The sequence below is a fragment of the Heteronotia binoei genome, chromosome 14 (assembly GCF_032191835.1).
Source record: "Heteronotia binoei isolate CCM8104 ecotype False Entrance Well chromosome 14, APGP_CSIRO_Hbin_v1, whole genome shotgun sequence".
Lineage (NCBI taxonomy): Eukaryota > Metazoa > Chordata > Lepidosauria > Squamata > Gekkonidae > Heteronotia > Heteronotia binoei.
This window is the reverse complement of record NC_083236.1, coordinates 7,480,345-7,500,657: the sequence shown is the minus strand read 5'-3', so window position 1 is coordinate 7,500,657 and position 20,313 is coordinate 7,480,345. Positions and strand designations below refer to the sequence as shown.

The window sequence follows — 20,313 nt, the reverse complement described above, 5'->3', positions numbered from 1 at the left end:
GAAGAGAGGAGAAAAGGGTTAGATCCTGCTCCACACTTTATGCATAACAGCAAACATGGCAACAATCTGTCAAAATCAAATCCAAAGCCTGCACTCACAGTATATTGTCACACTCTGCTTTGTACTAAAGCTGGTTTCTGAGCCCTTAGACATGAACAGCACCTGCTGTCTAATTTGCTCTAATATGATGTAATTTAGGTCATATAGAAATATTTATACAAAATTCACAGGTGACATAATAAAGAACTATAGCAGTCCAATAAGTGGGTGTGCAAATATCTTTTCTTCTTATTGACTGTGGAGAAATGGAAACTTGTGCAGAACTTCCCAAAAAGCTCCCGACGTACTCACTAGCTGAGATGTTTCGGTAACCCTTTCCTCATGGAGCAGTTGGTAAGCAGTCTGCAAACTGAACAGGTTTCACACCATTGCATCATGTTCAAATTCATGCCAAGCACAGCATTCTTCGAATGGAGAAAAGCTTTACCAACTCCTCTGTGAGGAAAGGGTTACTGAAATGTCTCATCAGCTAGCGAGTATGTCAGAGGCTTTTTGAGGAGTTCTGCACAAGTTTCCATTTCTTCACAATCAACAAGAAGAAAATATATTTGCACAAACACTTACTGGACTGATATAGTTCTTTATTATGACACATGCGAATTTTGTATGAATATTTCTATGCAACTTCTGTATGAAATTTGTATGAATATATTAACACACACAAGCAGTCACAATAATAGACCTTCAGCAATAATGGAACCCCCATGTTAAAATATAAATATTCCAAATAGTTATCAGCATGGTATAACATTTTAAAAGATAGAGGCAATAGGCCAAAAACTCAAGCGTTTTAATAGTAGAAGTGGGGCATGTAGCTGCCTATACAAGTTGGTTCCATACAAAAGATCTAAACCCAAAGCAGGGGTCTCACAACACTAAACCAAAGTCCCCTAAAGGAAATCCCAAAGGAGGAATAACGGTAGGCTTGGGCACAGCTGAGCCCTGCATTTCAGAGTACAAAGTGAAGCAGAACATGAGAACAATCACTGCAGAACATCACACTATGTAACCACCTTGAGTCTTTGTGAGGAGGACTATAAATACCATAGACACACACACAAAAATATCAAGTACTTCAAAGGCAAGGCTTAGCACAGCAAGGCCCCATGCTCACGGTGGTCAGCAGGAGCGGAGTACAAGTTGAATCTGGGGACAGATTCTGGCCTCAATTATAGGGCTTAAGTGAGAACACACAATTCCTCTTTCCCAGGCTAGGAAAGCAGGAAGGAGAATCTAGATAAGCTAAATGATGTTCCCAGCAAGAACCAATTCTCTAGAGTCTTGGGGACACTGCCAAATAAGGAAAGGAAGTCTTTAGGTGGGAAAACATGGGTGCCAGAGAAAGTCTTATCTACCCCACTGAGCTAGGATTTGCATCATGAAATTCAGGCTGCTCCATTATAGGTTAGTGCAAATTTAGAACATTTCAGCAATGGCTACTCCAGTGAGATTTTTGGCATAAGGTTTGAGTGCTAAGACAGCCAGATCTTTTGAATTAGCATACTCTTAATTACTAGCTATATTGAGAAGCTGTCTTTTGGGTCAACGCAAGGGTGGTGCATCCAGTGCATCCTTGTGAACACAGGTCCATCAGTGACTATTAGCCACAGTGTGTGTGTGTATATATAAAATTTTTTGCCACTGTGTGACACAGAGTGTTGGACTGGATGGGCCGTTGGCCTGAACCAACATGGCTTCTCTTATGTTCTTATGTTGTGCAGTGGAGACTCAGTCTCATTGACTATAATAGAATATAAGCTTGTAAGGTTGAAAACAAAAACAATATGCTTTGTGCAAAACGTGTACTTACTCCATATCCATTATTTTTTCTTTTAATGCAATTAAGGCAGCTACGTACTCATTTAAATTCTGCAAGAAAAAACACAGCAGCACATTAATCAGGAAACTCAGTCTAAAATTTAAAAAGCTGATTCTATTGCATATAATACAAGTGTGTCACTGCACACCACTGGGAAGTGTTCAGGAACTATAAATGGTTCAGAATGTAACAGCCAGATTATCACGTACCACATAAAGCACATTGCTGATACGGTTCCTTGTCCATGGGCTGTGTGTTCACTTCCAGGCTTAACTCCAACTACTACCGTTGAAGGTCAAATCCCTGAGTGCTCCAGGCTGGGATATCTTTAGGAAAACTGCTTCTAAACAACACCAGAAGCCCTGCTCTGTGCAAGTCCTCAACATCTCAAGCAAGGGTGCCAAACTAATCTGTTAGGAAGGCCAGATCTGACATAAATGGGATTGTGCAGGGCCGGGTCACGAGTGTCATAAAATTTAATGCCAGATAATGGAGGTAATAAACTTTACAAAGGATACAGACAGACACAATTAAATATATATATATTTAAAAACTTAACACACAAACATGCTTAACTCTTGCGATATTGTATTTAACGGTCTTTGATAACTGACACCTCCCAAACCTCCCCCCAGTAAACGATGCCTGCCTAAAATGGAAAGGTGGAGAAAAAGTAGGGTTTGGCAATGCATTTTTAAAAATAAAACATCAAGAAAAAGCACAAGGATCACAGCAGAAACTAAAAAATATAAAATACTTTGAACCTAGGAAAACATGAACTGGCTGGGCATTGCAAGCTCCTCCCTGCCGCCCTGGTCTACTTGTGGCTTTCCAATGTAATGTGCCCCCTTTGGCGGTTAAGTTCCCAGGTTAGAATGCTCACCCAGGCATCTGTTTTCAAGTCCATTCAGCAGAATACAAAACTGGAAAGTGAAACTACTTGAGCTCCACTCCATTGAACTACTTTGCAGCACAAAGGGTGTGATCACACAGTGGATTTGATCCACCACAGCCACCCCCCACTAATGTGTGTGTTCACATGCGCACATCTGCCCATCATGTCCCACTCATCCTTACCTTCTCATAGGACAGACGGGGATTGGAATAAATAGCCACCAAGAACTTCCCAGTGGCAAACTACTGAAGCATATGCATGGCCATCTCAACTGCCAGGGCACGCCATGCAAACAACCTGCACATGCAGGAGCAGTCTGAATGCTTCTCTAAGTGTGTGCATGGCCTGCACCTATAACAGGTGCAGCATGATTGCCCCGGTTCATCTCTTCCTGGAACAGTTTTCTCAAAGTGAGGAATCACAAGGGCAAATTCCAAGTGTGATCACACGCAAAATTGCAAGGAAAATGTGGAATGGATTTTCCATTAAGGTATCTAGGCCCAGACAGACTACTCTGGGACTGAAATGACAGTCCCTGGGAGTGGCAAAAGCATTCTGGGATTGGAATGAAGGCCCCTAGAATGGAATTCCATTCTCAGAACACTACTGCTACTCCCAGCAGCTGTCATTTCACTCTGTGTCCTGTCATTCCAATACCCAGAACACAGATTCTATTGCTAGGGACCATCATTCTACTCTGTAATTCCAGGCCCAGAGCACTGTTTACTAGAAAAAGTCCCAGGCTAGCCTATCTGGGTGCAGAGATCTTAATTAAAATCCATTCTGCATTTTCTTTGCAACTCTGCAAGCCCAGTAGAGTAGAGGTGTCAGACTCAGTTGTTACAAGGGCTGGATCTGACATAAATTTCACTTTTAGGGGTGGTTCATGTGTGCCATAAAATGTAACATGAGGTACCACAGATATAAACTTTATAAAGGTGATTTCAGATTCCGAATGGCAATAGCAGGTGAATGACAATAGCAGACTTGATTGGATTAGGTGTGATATGCAGATGGAAAGTAAGAGTGGAGATACAAGCACTGGTAATGAGAGAGGAAACCCAGGTCTCAATTCCATCCAGGAGGATGCAAAAAAAAAAAAAAAGGACATTAAGTCTGACATCAGAAACCACAACATTAAGTTGCTGACCTAAGAGTAGCAGTGCTCTTACAAAAGAATTTCAAAGGGAGATTAGAAAGAGACTGCTGAATTGCAATTGATAATGAAGTTCAAGACAATACATCCTCCTGGACTGAACTGAGAGCTAGTTTTCCTGTCTCCTTATCAATGTGCGCTATTATCATTTGGCACTCCAGCCTCCAAGATATAAGGACCTGTCAGCTCTGGGACTATCTTCAATTCAGCACACTTCTTTGTTTCAAAGAGGCTGACTTTATTGATAGATAGGTAACAGAAGCATAGAGGTTTGTGTCAGATCTGGCTCACCTGGGAAGTGGCCACATCTTTATACCCTTGGATGGGCCACTACCTGACCTGCAAAAGAGACTGTAAAAAGCCTGTGAAAGCAATACGAATTGTTTCTCACCCAGCCCCCATGCAGCTAATAGTCTACAGTTTGAGCAGTCTCTGTGAGGAGATAACATTGCCTTGAGACATAGGCACCAGTGCACCCTGCAGAGCAAATGGTTACATGTGATGTTACAGCAAAGCAGGCAGAGAGCACTCCCACAACATTCCCAAAACAAAGAACACCAGAGTGAATAATACAATACAGACTAGAAAGCGGTGGGGAAAAAAAACATAATGGCAAGGGCACCTGACAGGACCAATTCAAGTGTTCTAATTCTTAATCAGTGTCTACTTGAAAGAAAATAAATCCAGATAGGAAGAGAGAAATCTAGCCTTTAAAAAAAAATCAGAATACACCAAAATAATTTCCTCAATGTACATTGTGCTTGTCAGAGGAATCCACTCACCCACCCTCCCTCCCTCAGAAGAAAAGTACGTTTGCACATAAGATCTTATACCTGGCATAAAACACTGTTGGTCCTGAAGCTGCAATGGATGCCAACTTTGTTTTTTCTCTCTCTTTTGTCTCCCTCTTCCTTCCTCCCCAAAACAGGAGCAGCCCCAGAGAAAGAAGTAGAAGCTGTGTGTGCATACATGTGTGTGTGTGCGAGAGAGAAGGCTTGTATTTGTATGTCTCCTGCACCAAGCAGCCATGGTGTGTGTGAGGGAGCTGGGGAAAAAGCAAGCTATGGTGTGTGGCTGCAACAGCCCTAGAAAAGGAAGCAGGATAAAGAAGTTGCTTAGGTGACAAATTTGAGCCCTTTGCAGGCCACATCCATCCCCTGGGCCACATGTTTGACATCCTTGTTACAGATTCCTGCCGAAGCACGCAAAGCCAAAGCCAAGAAACTTGGGAACTTCAGCAGCCACCAGGGTGAGGATAGGCAGGCGGGGGGTGGGGGTGGGGGGGAAGAGCTGCAGGCTGAATTAAAGTCATGGGTGGGCCAGTTCCTGCCCATGGGCTGTTAGTTTGACACTCCTGATCTGAATGAAGGGAAGCAGCTGAACACACATCCTTCTAAGTCACAGTCCCTATAGAACAATGACCTCCAGAAACAGAGTTGCTGGCTTCACTGCTTTTTGTCACAAAGCAGGCAGCAATTTTTTTTATTTTGATGGGTATTTGGATTGTATGACAACTATGATCAGTCACTTCTGATACATTTTTTGGTATTTGCTGCAGTCTTCATGGTTTAATCTATCAGTTTCAATTACTGTATTTCCAAACTATTTGCTTGTTTCTTCTTACTGCTATGTTTACCTTGATTACAGTAAGGCTTTTGATAAGATTCCACATACTATCCTTGTTGACAAGTTGGTAAAATGTGGTTTGGATCCTGTTACCTTTAGGTGGATCTGTAACTGGCTGATGGATCGCACCCAAAGAGCGCTTGTAAATGGTTCCTCATCCTCTTGGAGAGGAGTGACAAGTGGAGTGCCTCAAGAATCTGTCCTGGGACCTGTTTTGTTCAACATCTTTGTCAATGATTTGGATGAAGGAATAGGGGGAATGCTTATTAAATTCGCAGATGATATGAAATTGGGGGGGGGGGGAGTTGCAAACACAGAAGACGACAGAAACAGGATACAGGATGACCTTGACAGGCTGGAAAACTGGGCTAAAATCAATAAAATGAATTTTAACAGGGATAAATGTAAAGTTCTGCATTTAGGTAGGAAAAATCCCATGCATGATTATAGGATGGGGGAGATTTGTCTTAGCAGTAGTATGTGCGAAAAGGATCTAGAGATCTTAGTGGATCATATGCTGAACACGAGTCAACAGTGTGATGCGCTGGTTAAAAAGGCAAATGAAATTTTGGGCTGTATCAACAGAAGTATAGTGTCCAGATCATGTGATGTGATGGTATCACTTTACTCTGCTCTGGTAAGACCTCACCTGGAGTATTGTGTTCAGTTTTGGGCACCACATTTTAAGAAGAATATAGACAAGCTGGAACGGGTCCAGAGGAGGGCGACGAAGATGGTGAGACCAAGTCCTATGAGGAAAGGTTGAAGGAGTTGGGGATGTTCAGCCTGGAGAGGAGGTGGCTGAGAGGTGATATGATCACCATCTTCAAGTACTTGAAGGGCTGTCATATAGAGGATGGTGTGGAATTGTTTTCTGTGGCCCCGGAAGGTAGGACCAGAACCAATGTGTTGAAATTAAATCAAAAATGTTTCCAGCTCAGCATTAGGAAGAATTTCCTGACCGTTAGAGCGATTCCTCAGTGGAACAAGCTTCCTCGGGAGGTGCTGGGCTCTCCTTCCTTGGAGGTTTTTAAACAGAGGCTAGATGGCCATCTGACAGCAATGAAGATCCTGTGAATTTAGGGGGAGGTGTTTGTGAGTTTCCTGCATTGTGCAGGGGGTTGGACTAGATGACCCTAGAGGTCCCTTCCAACTCTATGATTCTATGTGTGATCCATGGGTGTGTGTGTTCTTTCATAAAGTGTTTTAAGAAAGTAACTATCCAACCTAGGCACATAATTAACATTTATGGTGCAACTCTGAAAACACTTTTCTGAGAATAAGCCCCATGAATTCTGAGTAGACCTACTTAGGATGGCAATATTAGTCTGCTGTTCACAGAAAAAGTCTGAAAACGGATAAAAAAGCAAAAATTGGAAGAGAATAGTCACTAGAATCAATCAACTAGGGTTTGTTTCCATTCAACCAAGGAACAAAAGTAACATGTGAAAGCTAAGAAACTTGTTTCAATTCATAGAAACTTTTGCATACAAATCCAGGTCTCTTAAATCATAGGACAACACACTGACAATGCACATTAACAGTTCAATCCTGTTCAGAATCATCTCAAACTAAACTAATCGAGCTGAGACTGGATTAATATGCATAGCATTGCACTGTGAATAACTTTATTAGAGGTTTTAGACAATAAGTAATTTCTATTTTTAAAATTTATCTGCTTAGCATTACACCAAGCACTTAAAACAGAAAAGTTTAAGTTTTATAAGAAAGCAACCGTTGTATATCTTGCACCCCCTCCAAATGCCACCAATACCATAACAAACAAGATTTGTTTTCCCCTGTGGCTTCAATGTTCCCAGGAGCCAACAGCCAAATCACAGAGGCAGCAGCCTCCCCCTAACTACTGCTCACTTCTGAACTTGGAGGTGCTGGAAATCCGTAACATCTTTCAAGTTTTACACTTTGGCTATGAACATCTGGTTTCTGTTGATTAGGTTAGGGCTCGTTAATTTCGATTATAACATTCAATTGCTGCTCTTGCCATTTCATTTTCTTCTTTATATATTACCGTTGCTGACATTTACTGCTGTCAGTGCAGAAGTGACTCGCTTACTGCTGATACTTTAAAAAATGCCTGTTCTTCCACTGGCAAATTTTAAAGCCACCTTTAGATAAGACAGCAGAACACAACTACAGAGGCAGAAATCAGAAAGCCGAAAACGCGCTTTGTTTAGCCTTCACGACTGAAGCTCTGCCTTTCCGCGTTTCCTTGTAAAGCCGAAGGGGAATGCACTCTGTGCATGGCCAGAGGCCCAAGCCAGAACCGCGGGCCGGGACTCAGCCACTACCCCGTTGGCGGCTGAGCGTGAACGCGACCCTCCGCCTCACCTGCTGCAGGGCTCCGCAGTTGGCGCAAGCCGTGGCCGCCTCCGCCGCAATGCCCGCGGCCGTGGCCGGCGGCGGCGCCTCTCCGGGCATCATGGTGGCGGCCGCCACACGCGCCCACCCGCCGCACCGCGGCAGGCCTCAGCGAGAAACGGCGACGCTCCCACTCACGCACCGACCCACGCAAGAAGCCCCGAGCGACGCAGACGTAGAAGGACCTCCCTTGATATGCGAATCAGAAGAGTGTGGCTGTCCACAGAATTGCCTGACGAAAAGAGATCACCGTGGTTTCTTGCTGGAGAACAACCCTAAGGGCTGGCAACCCCAGGGACGTTGATGATTAGCCGCCTGCCCTGCTCGATGTCAACGACGCCGTTTTGACTCCAGGAAGGCAATGCAGTAGCCACCCTGCCTGGACCTTTTACAGAGCGGAGAGATTGATCAACGCGCAGAGTTTGGGTGGCTGGGCGGCCTTCGAAGACGGCTCCGGTTATCCCAAGCAGCGCCTGCGGGGCTGGAAATAAAGGCGAGAGCCAAAGTCCCTGCATTTAACACACTTGAGTAGGAAGCCTCCGAGCCCATTAGTCCTCTTCATCAGCCTGGCTGTTAGAAAATTTTTAAAAGATAGAATGGTGGCGAGGGGATGTGCTATAAGCAATGACAGGACTGCCCGTTGGAAACAACGGAAGATGCTGGAAGGCCCACTGGAAATAATGGGAGTCAGGAATGCCAGTTGACTTGCATGGGCTCCATTGAAATATATTACAGAACAAGAATAGTTGCAAAGAAAATGTGGAATGGAGTTTTCATTAAGCTCTGTGGGCCCAGATAAACTACTCTAGAATTGCAATGACAGGCCCCAGAATGGAATGATAGTCCATAGGGGTAGCAGAAGTGTCCTGGGACTGGAATGACAGCCCTCAGAGTGGAAGGCCAGTCCCTGCAGGTACCACGAGTGTTCTGGGACTGGAATGTGTCAAGCATCGATATTTTGAAATAATCAAGCTTTTGTTTTGAATCAAAGACTTGTTTTATTGAAAGTCTATGACTTGCTCTGAAGACAGATACATTGGAAGTAATACTGAATACACAGTTGCATAGTGTCTTATAGGCTAGTTCAAAAGGCAGGGTTACAGATAACTTCAAAAGAATCATAAAGATGCAAATGGGGATGAAAGTTCAAAGGCCACTCATAATAATAATAATATTTTATTTTTATCCCGCCCTCCCCACCTCGGCAGGCTCAGGGCGGCTGACAACATTTTATAAAAACATACAATAATAATCAAAACAGTTAAATTTAACAATATAAAACATTGAACTTAACACTTTTAAAAACCAGTCAATACAATTGATACAGTTAATAACTTCATCTGCCAGTACTGATGGAAATTGACGCTAGTTCTGCTAGTACCAGCAGTGCGGTATAGATCTTTGAACCGCATTTGGCGGATCCTTGATTTACGGTCCTCTCTAGCAGTCCGAATGTGCAAGTCTAAAAAGGGAGGTCTTGCAGGCCCTGCGGAACTGGTCAAGGTTCCGCAGGGCCCGCACCTCCTCAGGCCCGCACCTCCTCACTACTATCTCTTTATGATTAAGGAATGTTCACATCTCCTTCTCACACATTCCCTGCTAGCTGATAAGGCATGGCGGTGTGAATCTGGGGGAGAGGCACTTTACACTGATTAATACAAGGTTACTCTACACATCCTGCGAAGAGAAGGTTTTATTATGCACCTGCAGGGGAGAAGGAAAGGCAAGGAATGAGAGGGGAGAAGGGAGAGGAGAAGCGAGGTATGGATAAACCAGCACTTAGAAATAGCATGCTTGACATACTGCCCCCCTTAAGATTTTCTTGGTTTGGAAGGGTGAGCGTTATAAAACTTTTTTTATTAAGTCCTTTGCTCAGACATGCGAGCTCTTGACCCACTCGTCGTGGGCCGATGAAAAATGCTTCCATCAGATCAAAAAATACAACCTCCCTACCCCCGCACTTCTGGGGTTGGAAAATGCCGAGCTGAATTGCTTCTCAGAAGGGGAGCAGGCTGGGGCTTCTATTCGGGGTAGTGGAGGGCAATTTAATGCCTACTGCCTACTTTTCTCAGTCAGAGATCAGTCCAAGATATGCACAGGAAACTCTGAGATTTACCTTGGCTAAAAGGGAGTCCTGGGGGGTGGCTCCTTTGAGGCTTTGAGGGGTCTCTGGAGACGAGTTGCATATTCATCATCTGCAGAAGTTTCCAGAGTCATTTATTTGACATAAGCTTGACAGGATCCTAACCTTCTTTGAGACTGCTGAACATCTAAAGCTATACAAGACCGGTGTTGGATCTGGATAACTGCAGAAAAAAGGAACTGATGACTATCTTCATTCCAGGACTATTTAAAGTTAAAATAAAATCAGAAGGTGGGAAATAGAGATTCAAAAAGTTGGAAAAAGAAGGGGAGAAGGGGCGAAATTTGAATTTTGTAAATTTAAAGGACAGTGCTAAAAAGTGGAAAGGAATTTATTGTTTTGTCTACTTGCGGTTTTGGTGAAAAAGCCCCATTGTCACAGATTTGCAGCTCTCACAGTCAACACAGGAAATACGTCAAACATCGCGAGATCTTTTTACCAGTGAAAACGGGATTTGGTGGCAAGAAAAGCAGGAAGTGTCGGATGGAAAAGGGAAATCATTGAAGCAGCTAGCCTACTCTAGGACTATAATATCATAGAAAAACATTGACGGCCATTGCTAGGAGGTCAAAATTTAAAGAAAGTTTTTAAAGTGTTCAGGACATTAAAAATTGGTGACGCTGAAAGGTAAATACTATTGGACATTATCGCTGATAATTATTTTAGAAGCCTTTTGAAGGAAATTTTTTTTAAAGGGAAGCAGAAAGTCACGACTGCCATTTTGGAAGAAATAAAAACTTTAAAAATTAATATCTGAGCCCAGGAGGCTCTGAGGACGGCGAAATTAGGCTTATTGAAAAGGGCAAGCCTTACTCTATCAAACCTGATAGTTTAAATTTAATTTGGAGAGGTCAAATGTCAGAGCATAAGTTAACCTGTGCAAGGACTGCCTCAATGGAGAAAATGCAAGAGCAATTAGAAGCAATGGAAGCCAGGATGATGAAAGGGGTGAGAGACATGATAACTGCTTCTAAAAAAGAAATTAGAAAAGACATTGAAGAGCTAAGGAAAGATATAGAAGATCTCAGAAATGAGACTGTGGTAACATCAAAGAAAGTGCAAGAGGTGGAAGAGTGAAAGTACATGATTCCACCTTGCTAAAAATGCAAGAAAAGGTGGCAATTCATGACTGCAAATTGATGGAAACCCAGATACGTCTGAGAGGAGTACCTGAGGATGAAGAGACTGATTTGAAAGGATATATAATAAGAATAATTGCAGAATTTTTGGAAGAAGATCCTGAAGGAACTAGAAGCATGTATGACTATATGTATAGAGTGAACTCACTATATGCCAAGAAAAATAATCTACCAAGAGATTTGGATATAGGATATATGACAAAAGAAATGGTGGGAAAAATCTTGAATGAAAATTTTGAAAAGACATTGATAGTGGGAGGCAGCAGAGTAAGAATCATGAAAGAATTGCCAAGACAAGTGATAAATGACAGAAAAGCATACAACAAATTGACAGAAAAACTACGTGACAATGAAATGAGGTATAAATGGATAATACCTGAAGGTCTGAGCTTTGAGCTGCAAGGAAAAAGGATTACAATTACAAGCACACATAAAGAATTTGCACCATGACGGATTACAAATTATTATCTTGGAATGTAAATGGACTAAATTCTCCACAAAAAAGAAAGGCAACTTTCATTGGATTAAAAAGCAAAATTGTGATATAGTTTGTTTACAAGAAGTGCATATCAAACAAAAGGATTGCAATTTTTTATGGAATAAACAACTGGGACTAGAATTTTATTCATCGGCTGAACAGAAGAAAAGGGGAGTGATTTTCCATATTAAACAAGAATTGGAGCCGAAATTAGTGTTTAAAGATAAAGATGGAAGATTTGTAGCGGTAGAAATAATATTAAATGCAAAAAACCCCATTGTTATTGGGACTGTATACGCCAAATGGTGCAAAGGATGCTTTTTAAAAAGACATTATACAACAATTTGATGAACTGACATGACCAAATTTTAATAATGGGGGACTTTAATGGAACAATTAAGAACACACTGGATAGGTCTGGGGGTAAAAAAAATAATAAGGAAGGAAAATTGCCAAAATCTTTTTTTGAATTGGTCAAATAAGAAAATTTGTAGGATATATGGAGGAAATTTAATCCTGAAGTGCGGGACTACATCTTTTTTTCAGCAAGACATAAAACTTTTTCCAGAATTGACATGTTGTGGGGCACTAAAGACTTAGGCCTTATAACAAAGAAAATAGAGATTTTACCTAAAATTGGGGCTGACCATAACCCAATAATGTGGATTACAAAATTGTCTAAGAAGTTGAGAAGATGGAGATTGAATGAAGATTTACTGCAGAATAAAGAAATAGTGACATCTCTAGAAAATAAAACTGAAGCTTTCTTCCAAATAAACGATAAAGAGGATATAGAATTTCAGACAGCGTGGGATGCTTATAAAGCAGTAATGAGAGGAATATTGATTACATTGAATAACAAATATAAGAGTGTAAAAGAAAAACAGATGTTGGACATTCAAAATGAAATAAAGAAACAAAAAGGGGAGCTGAGAAAAAGGCCAGGGAAAAAGAAAATTATAAGGGAGATTACAATATTACAAACGCAAATGAGACATTTGTTAAATTAAAAACTGGAATGGAATCTGAAAAGATTGCAGCAGAAATCTTTTGAGGAAGCAAACAAACCCGGAAAATATTTGGCCTGGCAACTGAAGAAAAAGAGAGAAAGTAAAATTATTAATAAAATTGGGGTAGGTGGAAGAGAGGTGGTAGATCAAGAAGGAATAAAAAGAGTATTATGCCAAGTTATTTAAAGGTATTTAAGGAAAGGAAAGATGGATGAGTACTTACAAAAGATAAAAATAGCACCCTTAGCAGAAAATATGTGAAAAGTTTTGAACGATCCAATTGAAAAAATAGAAATTGAAGCAGCAATTAATACAATTGAAAATGGAAAAGCACCTGGGCCAGATGGATATACAGCTAAATTTTTTAAAACCCTCAAAGAGGAGTTAATCCCGAAACTTCAGAAATTGATGAATATGATAAGAACAAAAGGGAAAATACTGAATACGTGGAAGGAAGCTGCTATTTCGTTGATTCCAAAGGAAGATAAAGATGTTACGAACGTAAAAAATTATAGACCAATTTCATTATTAAATAATGATTATAAAATATATACAAGAATCTTGGCAGAACGGTTTAAACAATATTTGATACATTTTATAAAGGAAGTTCAAGCGGGGTTTCTTCCCAAAAGGCAAATAAGAGACAATATCAGAACTGTTGTAAATATTGTAGAATATTATGAAAGACATCCAGAAAAAGGAAGTAGCATTATTCTTTGCGTACACAGAGAAAGCATTTGACAATTTAAATTGGGATTTTATGTTTGCAGTAATGAAGAAAATGGAGCTTTGAGAAAGCTTTATAAGAATGATAAAAGCAATGTATACTGAACAATGTGCAAGGCTATGTATAAATGCTGATCTTACAGAAGACATGATAATTAGTAAAGGTACAAGACAAGGTTGTCCACTTTCCCCACTGTTGTTTATAATGCCTCTTGAAATATTATTGATGCAAATTCAAGAAGATAAAGAAATAGAAGGATTAAAAGTAAAAGGATTTACTTACAAATACAGAGCATTTGCAGATGATATAATGTTTATAAATGAAAACCCTATACATCACACCTTTGTTGTTAGCCAATATACAAGAATATGGGGAGTGGGCAGGACTTTGTATTAATAAAGAAAAATCAAAACTTCTATGTAAAAATCTGCAAATAAATAAGCAATAAGAATTGCAGAGATTAACGGGCTGTGAAGTTACCTCCAAGGTAAAATATTTGGGTGTGGCGATAACAATGAAGAATATTGATTTGTTCAAAAATAATTATGAGAAGCTATGGCATAAAATGGATAAAGATATGTTAAAGTGGAATAAACTTAAATTGTCACTGTTGGGTAGAATAGCCGCAATTAAAATGAATATTCTACCAAGAATAATGTATTTGTTTCAAACTATTCCGATTGTGAAAGACAGTAAACAATTTAATAGATGGCAAAGAAAAATTTCAGAGTTTGTGTGGGCAGGGAAGAAACCAAGAATTAAAATGAAAATTTTAACAGATGCGAAAGAGAGAGGCGGATTTCAATTACCAGACTTAAAATTATATCATGAAGCAGTTTGCTTAGTATGGATAAAAGAATGGATAATATTGTTAAACAAAAAACTCTTAGCGTTGGAAGGTCATGGAAATAAATTTGGCTGGCACACTTATATGTATTATGGGGAAAAAAAGATAGATGGCTTTTTCTCTCATCATTATATAAGAAACAGCTTGCTAAATACATGGATGAAATATAAGAAATATGGAGATGAGAGAAAACCATTATGGATAGTGCCAGCTGAAGTGATAAAAATAACAGCTGAGACGGGAGAAGAAAAGTGGTTGTCATATAATCAACTATTAAAAATACAAAGTGGCAAAATAGAATTGAAAACTGCTGAATAATAAATATGATTGGTTTCAAATGCAACAAATAAAGAGCTTGGTGGAGAATGACATTAAAACTGAAGGAATAAGAAAAGAGCAAACAGAAATGGAAAAAGTTCTGCTTGGAGACAACAAAAAATTAATTTCAAAATTATATAAATTACTTTTTAAATGGTCTATGGAAGATGAAGTAGTGAAATCTCAAATGATTAAGTTGGCAATTAATGTAAATAAAGAAATACAGATGGAAACTTGGGAATATTTGTGGAAGAACTCTATGAAGCTTTCGACGTGTCACAGTATTAAAGAGAACTGTTTTAAAATGATGTATAGATGGTATATGACGCCTAAGAAATTGGCAAAGATGAATAAGATGCCAGACAGATGTTGGAAATGTAAAAAACATGAAGGTTCTTTCTACCATATGTGGTGGACTTGTGAAAGAGCAAAAAAGTATTGGTGGATGATTCAACAAGAAATTTCTAGGATCTTGGGATATGAATTTAAGAAAGTTGCAGAGACTTTTCTGTTGGGATTAGAAATGGAAATATTTCCAAAAGAAGATAGAACTATAATTTGGTACTTGCTTTCAGCTGCTAGGACATTATATGTGCAGTTGTGGAAGCAAGAAAAAATACCAGAGAAATGGGATTGGATTGTAAAAGTTATGACATGGAGTGAAATGGACAAATTAACAAGAATTTTAAGAGACTATGATTTAGAAGTTTTTAAGATGGAGTGGAAAAAGTTCAGAAGATATGTAGAAAAAGAGAGGAAAATAAAAGGACATTGGACAATTTTTGATAATGATTAAGTCTTAGAAAAAAGAAGAATATTAATTTTTGTTTTTATTAGTTAAGGGTACCTTTAAACATTAGTACTTTAAGTAAATAACACCGGCGGGAGTCAAGTAATGGGGGGAGGGGTGGGTAGAAAGTAATATATGGGATAGATAAAAGAAGTTAATGATGCAAGAAATATAATTTATTACCATATGTTACCAAATAAAATTGTATTAACCACAAAAAAAATACAACCCCCCCCCAGTCTCAATTTTGCATCTAATATTTCTTTAACTTCATGGTGACTCTGACCCCCAATCTGGATAGGTTGTGGAGCTTGAGGTCGAGGGTGCCAAGACGTAGCTTCAGGACCTCGTCGGAGTAGACTGCAATGAAAAACAGGGTGTATTTTACTAAATAGTTTTGGTAACTCGAGTTCTACTGTCACCTTGTTTGTCACCCTTTTAATCTGGAACGGTCCCAGGAATTTGTATGCCAGTTTTTAGAAGGTTGGGGTAGCAGTAAGTTCTTGGTAGATAAAAAGACTGTCTCTCCTACTTTAAAATCCCACACTGGAGTATGACTCTTGTCATAATGCTTTTTATATGTGTCAGACAGTGGAGCTTCAAATCAACCAGACTTCAGTAGATACAAAGTTAAGGCTTTATTTGATAGTCCACAGTTCCTGAGCGTGGAAAGATTGGAACTGATACAGTGTTGCATACGAGGAGTCACTTTAAGGAGTTGCATATCAAAGGTTTCTACACAACAACTACATTCCTAAACATTACTGGTACAAGGTGCTGTGTTTCACACAGTAACTTTCTCTTATCTCTTTGTGGTTCATGGTCTCACAGGGATGGCCAAACTGCCATCCCCGGAGGCATCTTATCTTCAAAGGGAGGTTGCCTTTGTTAGTTCCAGGGAAAGGAATTCACACCAGTGTTAGTAACAACTATCCTTCTACTTCGATATGCAAGGTCTTTTCCCAGGGTTAGTAACAGAGGTTAGAAAATGGAGTCAATTAAGCTAAGCATTTAATCACAGTAGTTTTCCAGTGTCTGACATAATGTTTATTTGGCTAACTCCAGGTTTTCTTGTATAGCTTTCCAAACTTTTCCCAGCTTTCCCCACCATTGTTCAAAGGAAGAAGGCACTTCCAAGGTTGCTCTGCCCGGTAATAGCGGGAATGGTTTTCCTTCGTAACCATTCATTACCAAGAATGGAGAGGTTTTTGTGGAACTATGTACACTGTTATTGCATCCAATTTCCGCAAAAAGGCAGGAGTTCCACCCAGTTTGACTGCTGATAATTCACAAAACACCTTAAACAGAGCCAGTTTGGCGTAGTCGTTAAGTGTGCGGACTCTTATCTGGGAGAACCAGGTTTGATTCCCCACTCCTCCACTTGCACCTGCTAGCATGGCCTTGGGTCAGCCATAGCTCTGGCAGAAGTTGTCCTTGAAAAGGCAGCTGCTGTGAGAGCCCTCTCCAGCCCCACCCACCTCACAGGGTGTCTGTTGTGGGGGAGGAAGGTAAAGGAGATTGTGAGCCGCTCTGAGACTCTTTGGAGTGGAGGGCGGGATATAAATCCAATATCTTCTTCTTCTTCTTCTCTAATAACGCGTTCACGCTCTCTGTCTGTCCGTCGGTTTGAGGGTGGTAAACTGAGCTTAATCCTTGCTCGATCCTGGTCAACTTACAAAACTCCCGCCGGAAGTTGGCAATGAACTGTGGGCCCCAGTCACTAATTACCTTGTCCGGGAATGAGTGTAGTTTTACCACGTGTTGGAAAAATTATTGGGCTAATCTTTTAGCCGTGGGGATTTGAGAACAAGGGATGAAGTGGTCTTGTTTAGAGAAGGTGTTCACTATTACTAGAATTATGGTTTTCCCTTGTGACGTGGGTAATTCTGCAATGAAGTCCATTGAGACTACTGACCATGGTTGGGTAGCTATCTCCAAAGGTTGCAATAGTTGGGGGGATTTCCCTCCCCTTTTATTGGCCATTATACACACTGGGCATGATGCTACGTAGTTGGAAATGTCTTTTTTCATGAATGGCCACCAAAACTGTCTGTTCACCAAGTGCAGTGTTTTCACATATCCAAAATGTCCTGAAAGTTTATTACTGTGACAGAACTGCAGGACTTCCTTGCAGAGGCTTTCAAGTACATACAGTTTACCCTCTTTGTACCAGAAACCTCCTTCTCCTTTTGTGACTCCCTCTGGCTTATGGTCTCCCTCTTTTTGTATTTCATTAATTAATCTTTCTCCCCCCCCCCCCCCCGTTTTCTTCAAAGTTTCCACGTTTGGCTTTGGAGCGGGTAGTCACAGCCCCTCCTAGCTGGCTCAGTGGGATGAGGGAGTCAACCACTTCTTCTTTTTGACTAGTGTGTTGAGGGAGTCTGGATAATGCATCAATTAGAAAATTTCGAGAGCCTGGAATATGTTTTAATGTAAAATCAAATTTGGCGAAAAAGCCTGCTCACCGGATTTGTTTCTCGGTCAGTTTTCTTTGCCCTGTAAGGGCTTCCAAATTTTTATGATCAGTCCAGATTTCAAATGGGACCCTCGCTCCCTCCAGCCATGACCTCCATGTTTTTAGAGTGAGCGTTACTGCAAACGCTTCTTTGTCCCAAACCGACCAATTCCTCTGCTCGTGAGAGAATTTTTTGGATATGTAGGTGCAAGGCTTTAATGCCCCCTCTTCATCGGGTTGCATCAGAATTGCCCCTACGGCGACGTCGCTAGCGTCACATTGCACCACGAAGGGCTTTAATTCATTTGGGTGAATTAAGATAGGTTCACTCGTGAACAGTCTTTTTAATTTATTGAATGCCTCTTGGCATTTGGCTGTCCATTCTAGTTTAGCTCCCGGCCGCTTGGCATCCGGACCCTTCCCCTTTAGTTTTCAAGAGGTCTGTCAAGGGTAGCATTGTTTGCGTGAATCCTTGTATAAAATTATAATAAAAATTCGTGAATCCAAGGAAAGATTGGAGCTGTCTACGTCTCCTTGGGGGTTCCCAATCTAGTACTGCTTGGATTTTATCTGGGTCCATGGCCAGCCCCTTCCCCGACACTCTGTATCCTAGATAGTCAAGTTCTGTCTTATGGAATTCGCATTTGGATAGTTTGCTGTACAGTTGATTCTTGTAAGGGGTACTTATATATGAAGCTGCCTTCTACTGAATCAGACCCTCGGTCCATCAAAGTCAGTATTGTCTACTCAGACTGGCAGTGGCTCTCCAGGGTCTCAAGCGGAGATTTTTCACACCTATTTGCCTGGACCCTTTTTTGGAGATGCCAGGGATTGAACCTGGGACCTTCTGCTTACCAAGCAGATGCTCTACCACTCAGCCACCGTCCCTCCCCAAATACTTAATACTTCCCGGACCAATTTCACATGTGATTGTAAATCCTTGGAATAAATAATTCTATCATCCAGGTACACCACTACCCCTTTGTACAAGTACTCACACAGTACTTTATTTATAAAGTTCATAAAAACCCCTAGGGCTCCTTGTAATCCAAATGGCATGACCAAATATTCAAATTGTCCCATAGGTGTATTAAATGCTGTTTTCCACTCATCTCCCTCCTTTATGCGCACCCGGAAGTAAGCGTCCCGCAAGTCTAACTTGGTAAAAATCTTTCCCTCTGACACCGTGCTGAGTAAGTCTTTTATTAGCAGTTTGGGGTACGCGTTTGAGCTGGAAATCCCATTAATCCCCCTAAAATCCATGCAAAGCCGAAGCCCCCCGTCCTTCTTCTTCCGGAAAAGCACCAGAGTGGCATGAGGAGCGGTAGCAGGTCTTATAAAACCTCTTTTTAAATTTTTGTCTAAAAATTTCTGTAGTTTGGCCTTTTCGGCCCACCCCATTGAGTACAGTTTAGCTTTCGGGAGCTCCTGCCCAGGGATCAGTTCTATAGCACAATCAGTATTCCTGTGTGGGGGAAGTTCATTGGCTTCCTCTTCACTGAACACTCATTTTAAGTCTCTGTACTCCTTAGGGATTGATCGTACTTCCTCAATGGTTAAGCACAGTTTCTCGTTCCTAGAGGGTGGATCTGGGCCCCAATCTCCGTTCCAGTGATGGTGTTCACACCTTTTATCGGTAAAGTCTATGGTTTGCTCTCCTCACTTTATGTCGGGCTTGTGTTTGGCAAGCCACCCCACCCCTAGCACAATGTCAAAAGAGGAGGAGGGGGCTATCACAAATATTTCCATGTCCCAGTGGTTTTCTATCTCCACTGGCACTTCTTGGGTTTGCTCGGTGCACGGTTCCCCTCTCATTATAGTTCCATCCATCTGCTCAAACTGGGTGTACTGGGTGAGGTAAGGGGCTCTTATGGAGCCCCAAGGCTTCAACCAACTTAGGCGTGATTATGTCTCTAGTGCACCCTGAGTCGAGGAGCGCTCGGGCATGGATAAATCTCTTCAGCTTGGGGTTTAACAAAGTCAAAGGGATGAAAAGTAAAGTTCCAGTTATCCTCACCCTTAATGGTGCCGGTAGTTCTGCGACCTGCTGCTCGGCACCTTTCAGTGCAGGTTGTCCCCGTTTCCCGCCAGCTCATCCTCCTAGGACATCTCAGTCAGCTCATTGATGATGATGATGATCTCTTCTTCCAAAGAGGTCGTGGCCGCGATGCTTCCTTTTGCCAAATCCTTTGGTTGACTTTTGGTCTTCTTTGCCTTGGGGGCTCTGGGGTTTGGGGTGAGGGGGGGCCTCGAGGTTGCTTGGGGCAATTGGCAGCCAAATGGTTCAGATCTTCGCACCGAAAGCAGTGACAGGGAGCGGCGGGCTTAGTCGCTCCCCCAGTGTTACTGGCCTTTTTCCCATCTGGTTTTGCCCCCGACCGAGACTCACGTCCCCCCTTACCCCCTTGCTGCTGTTGCCGTTGCAGGGCCACTCATTTCATGTTGTTTTCCACCTCTCTGGCTAGTTGCAC

The 20,313-nt window shown here is 41.4% G+C and overlaps 1 protein-coding gene across 1 annotated transcript in view; it reads right to left on the bottom strand.

The window, feature by feature from the left end:
- ICE1 (interactor of little elongation complex ELL subunit 1) overlaps window positions 1–8,016 on the bottom strand; it is a 46,789-nt gene extending 38,773 nt beyond the window's left edge. Inside the window, exons 1-2 of the mRNA XM_060254075.1 lie at window positions 7,906–8,016; window positions 1,871–1,929 (exon numbers count right to left, since the gene is read on the bottom strand). Coding sequence (XP_060110058.1) covers window positions 1,871–1,929; window positions 7,906–7,998 — 152 coding nt within the window. The 5' untranslated portion in view covers window positions 7,999–8,016. The remainder of the gene's footprint in view (window positions 1–1,870; window positions 1,930–7,905) is intronic.
- Window positions 8,017–20,313: the final 12,297 nt, after the last annotated feature.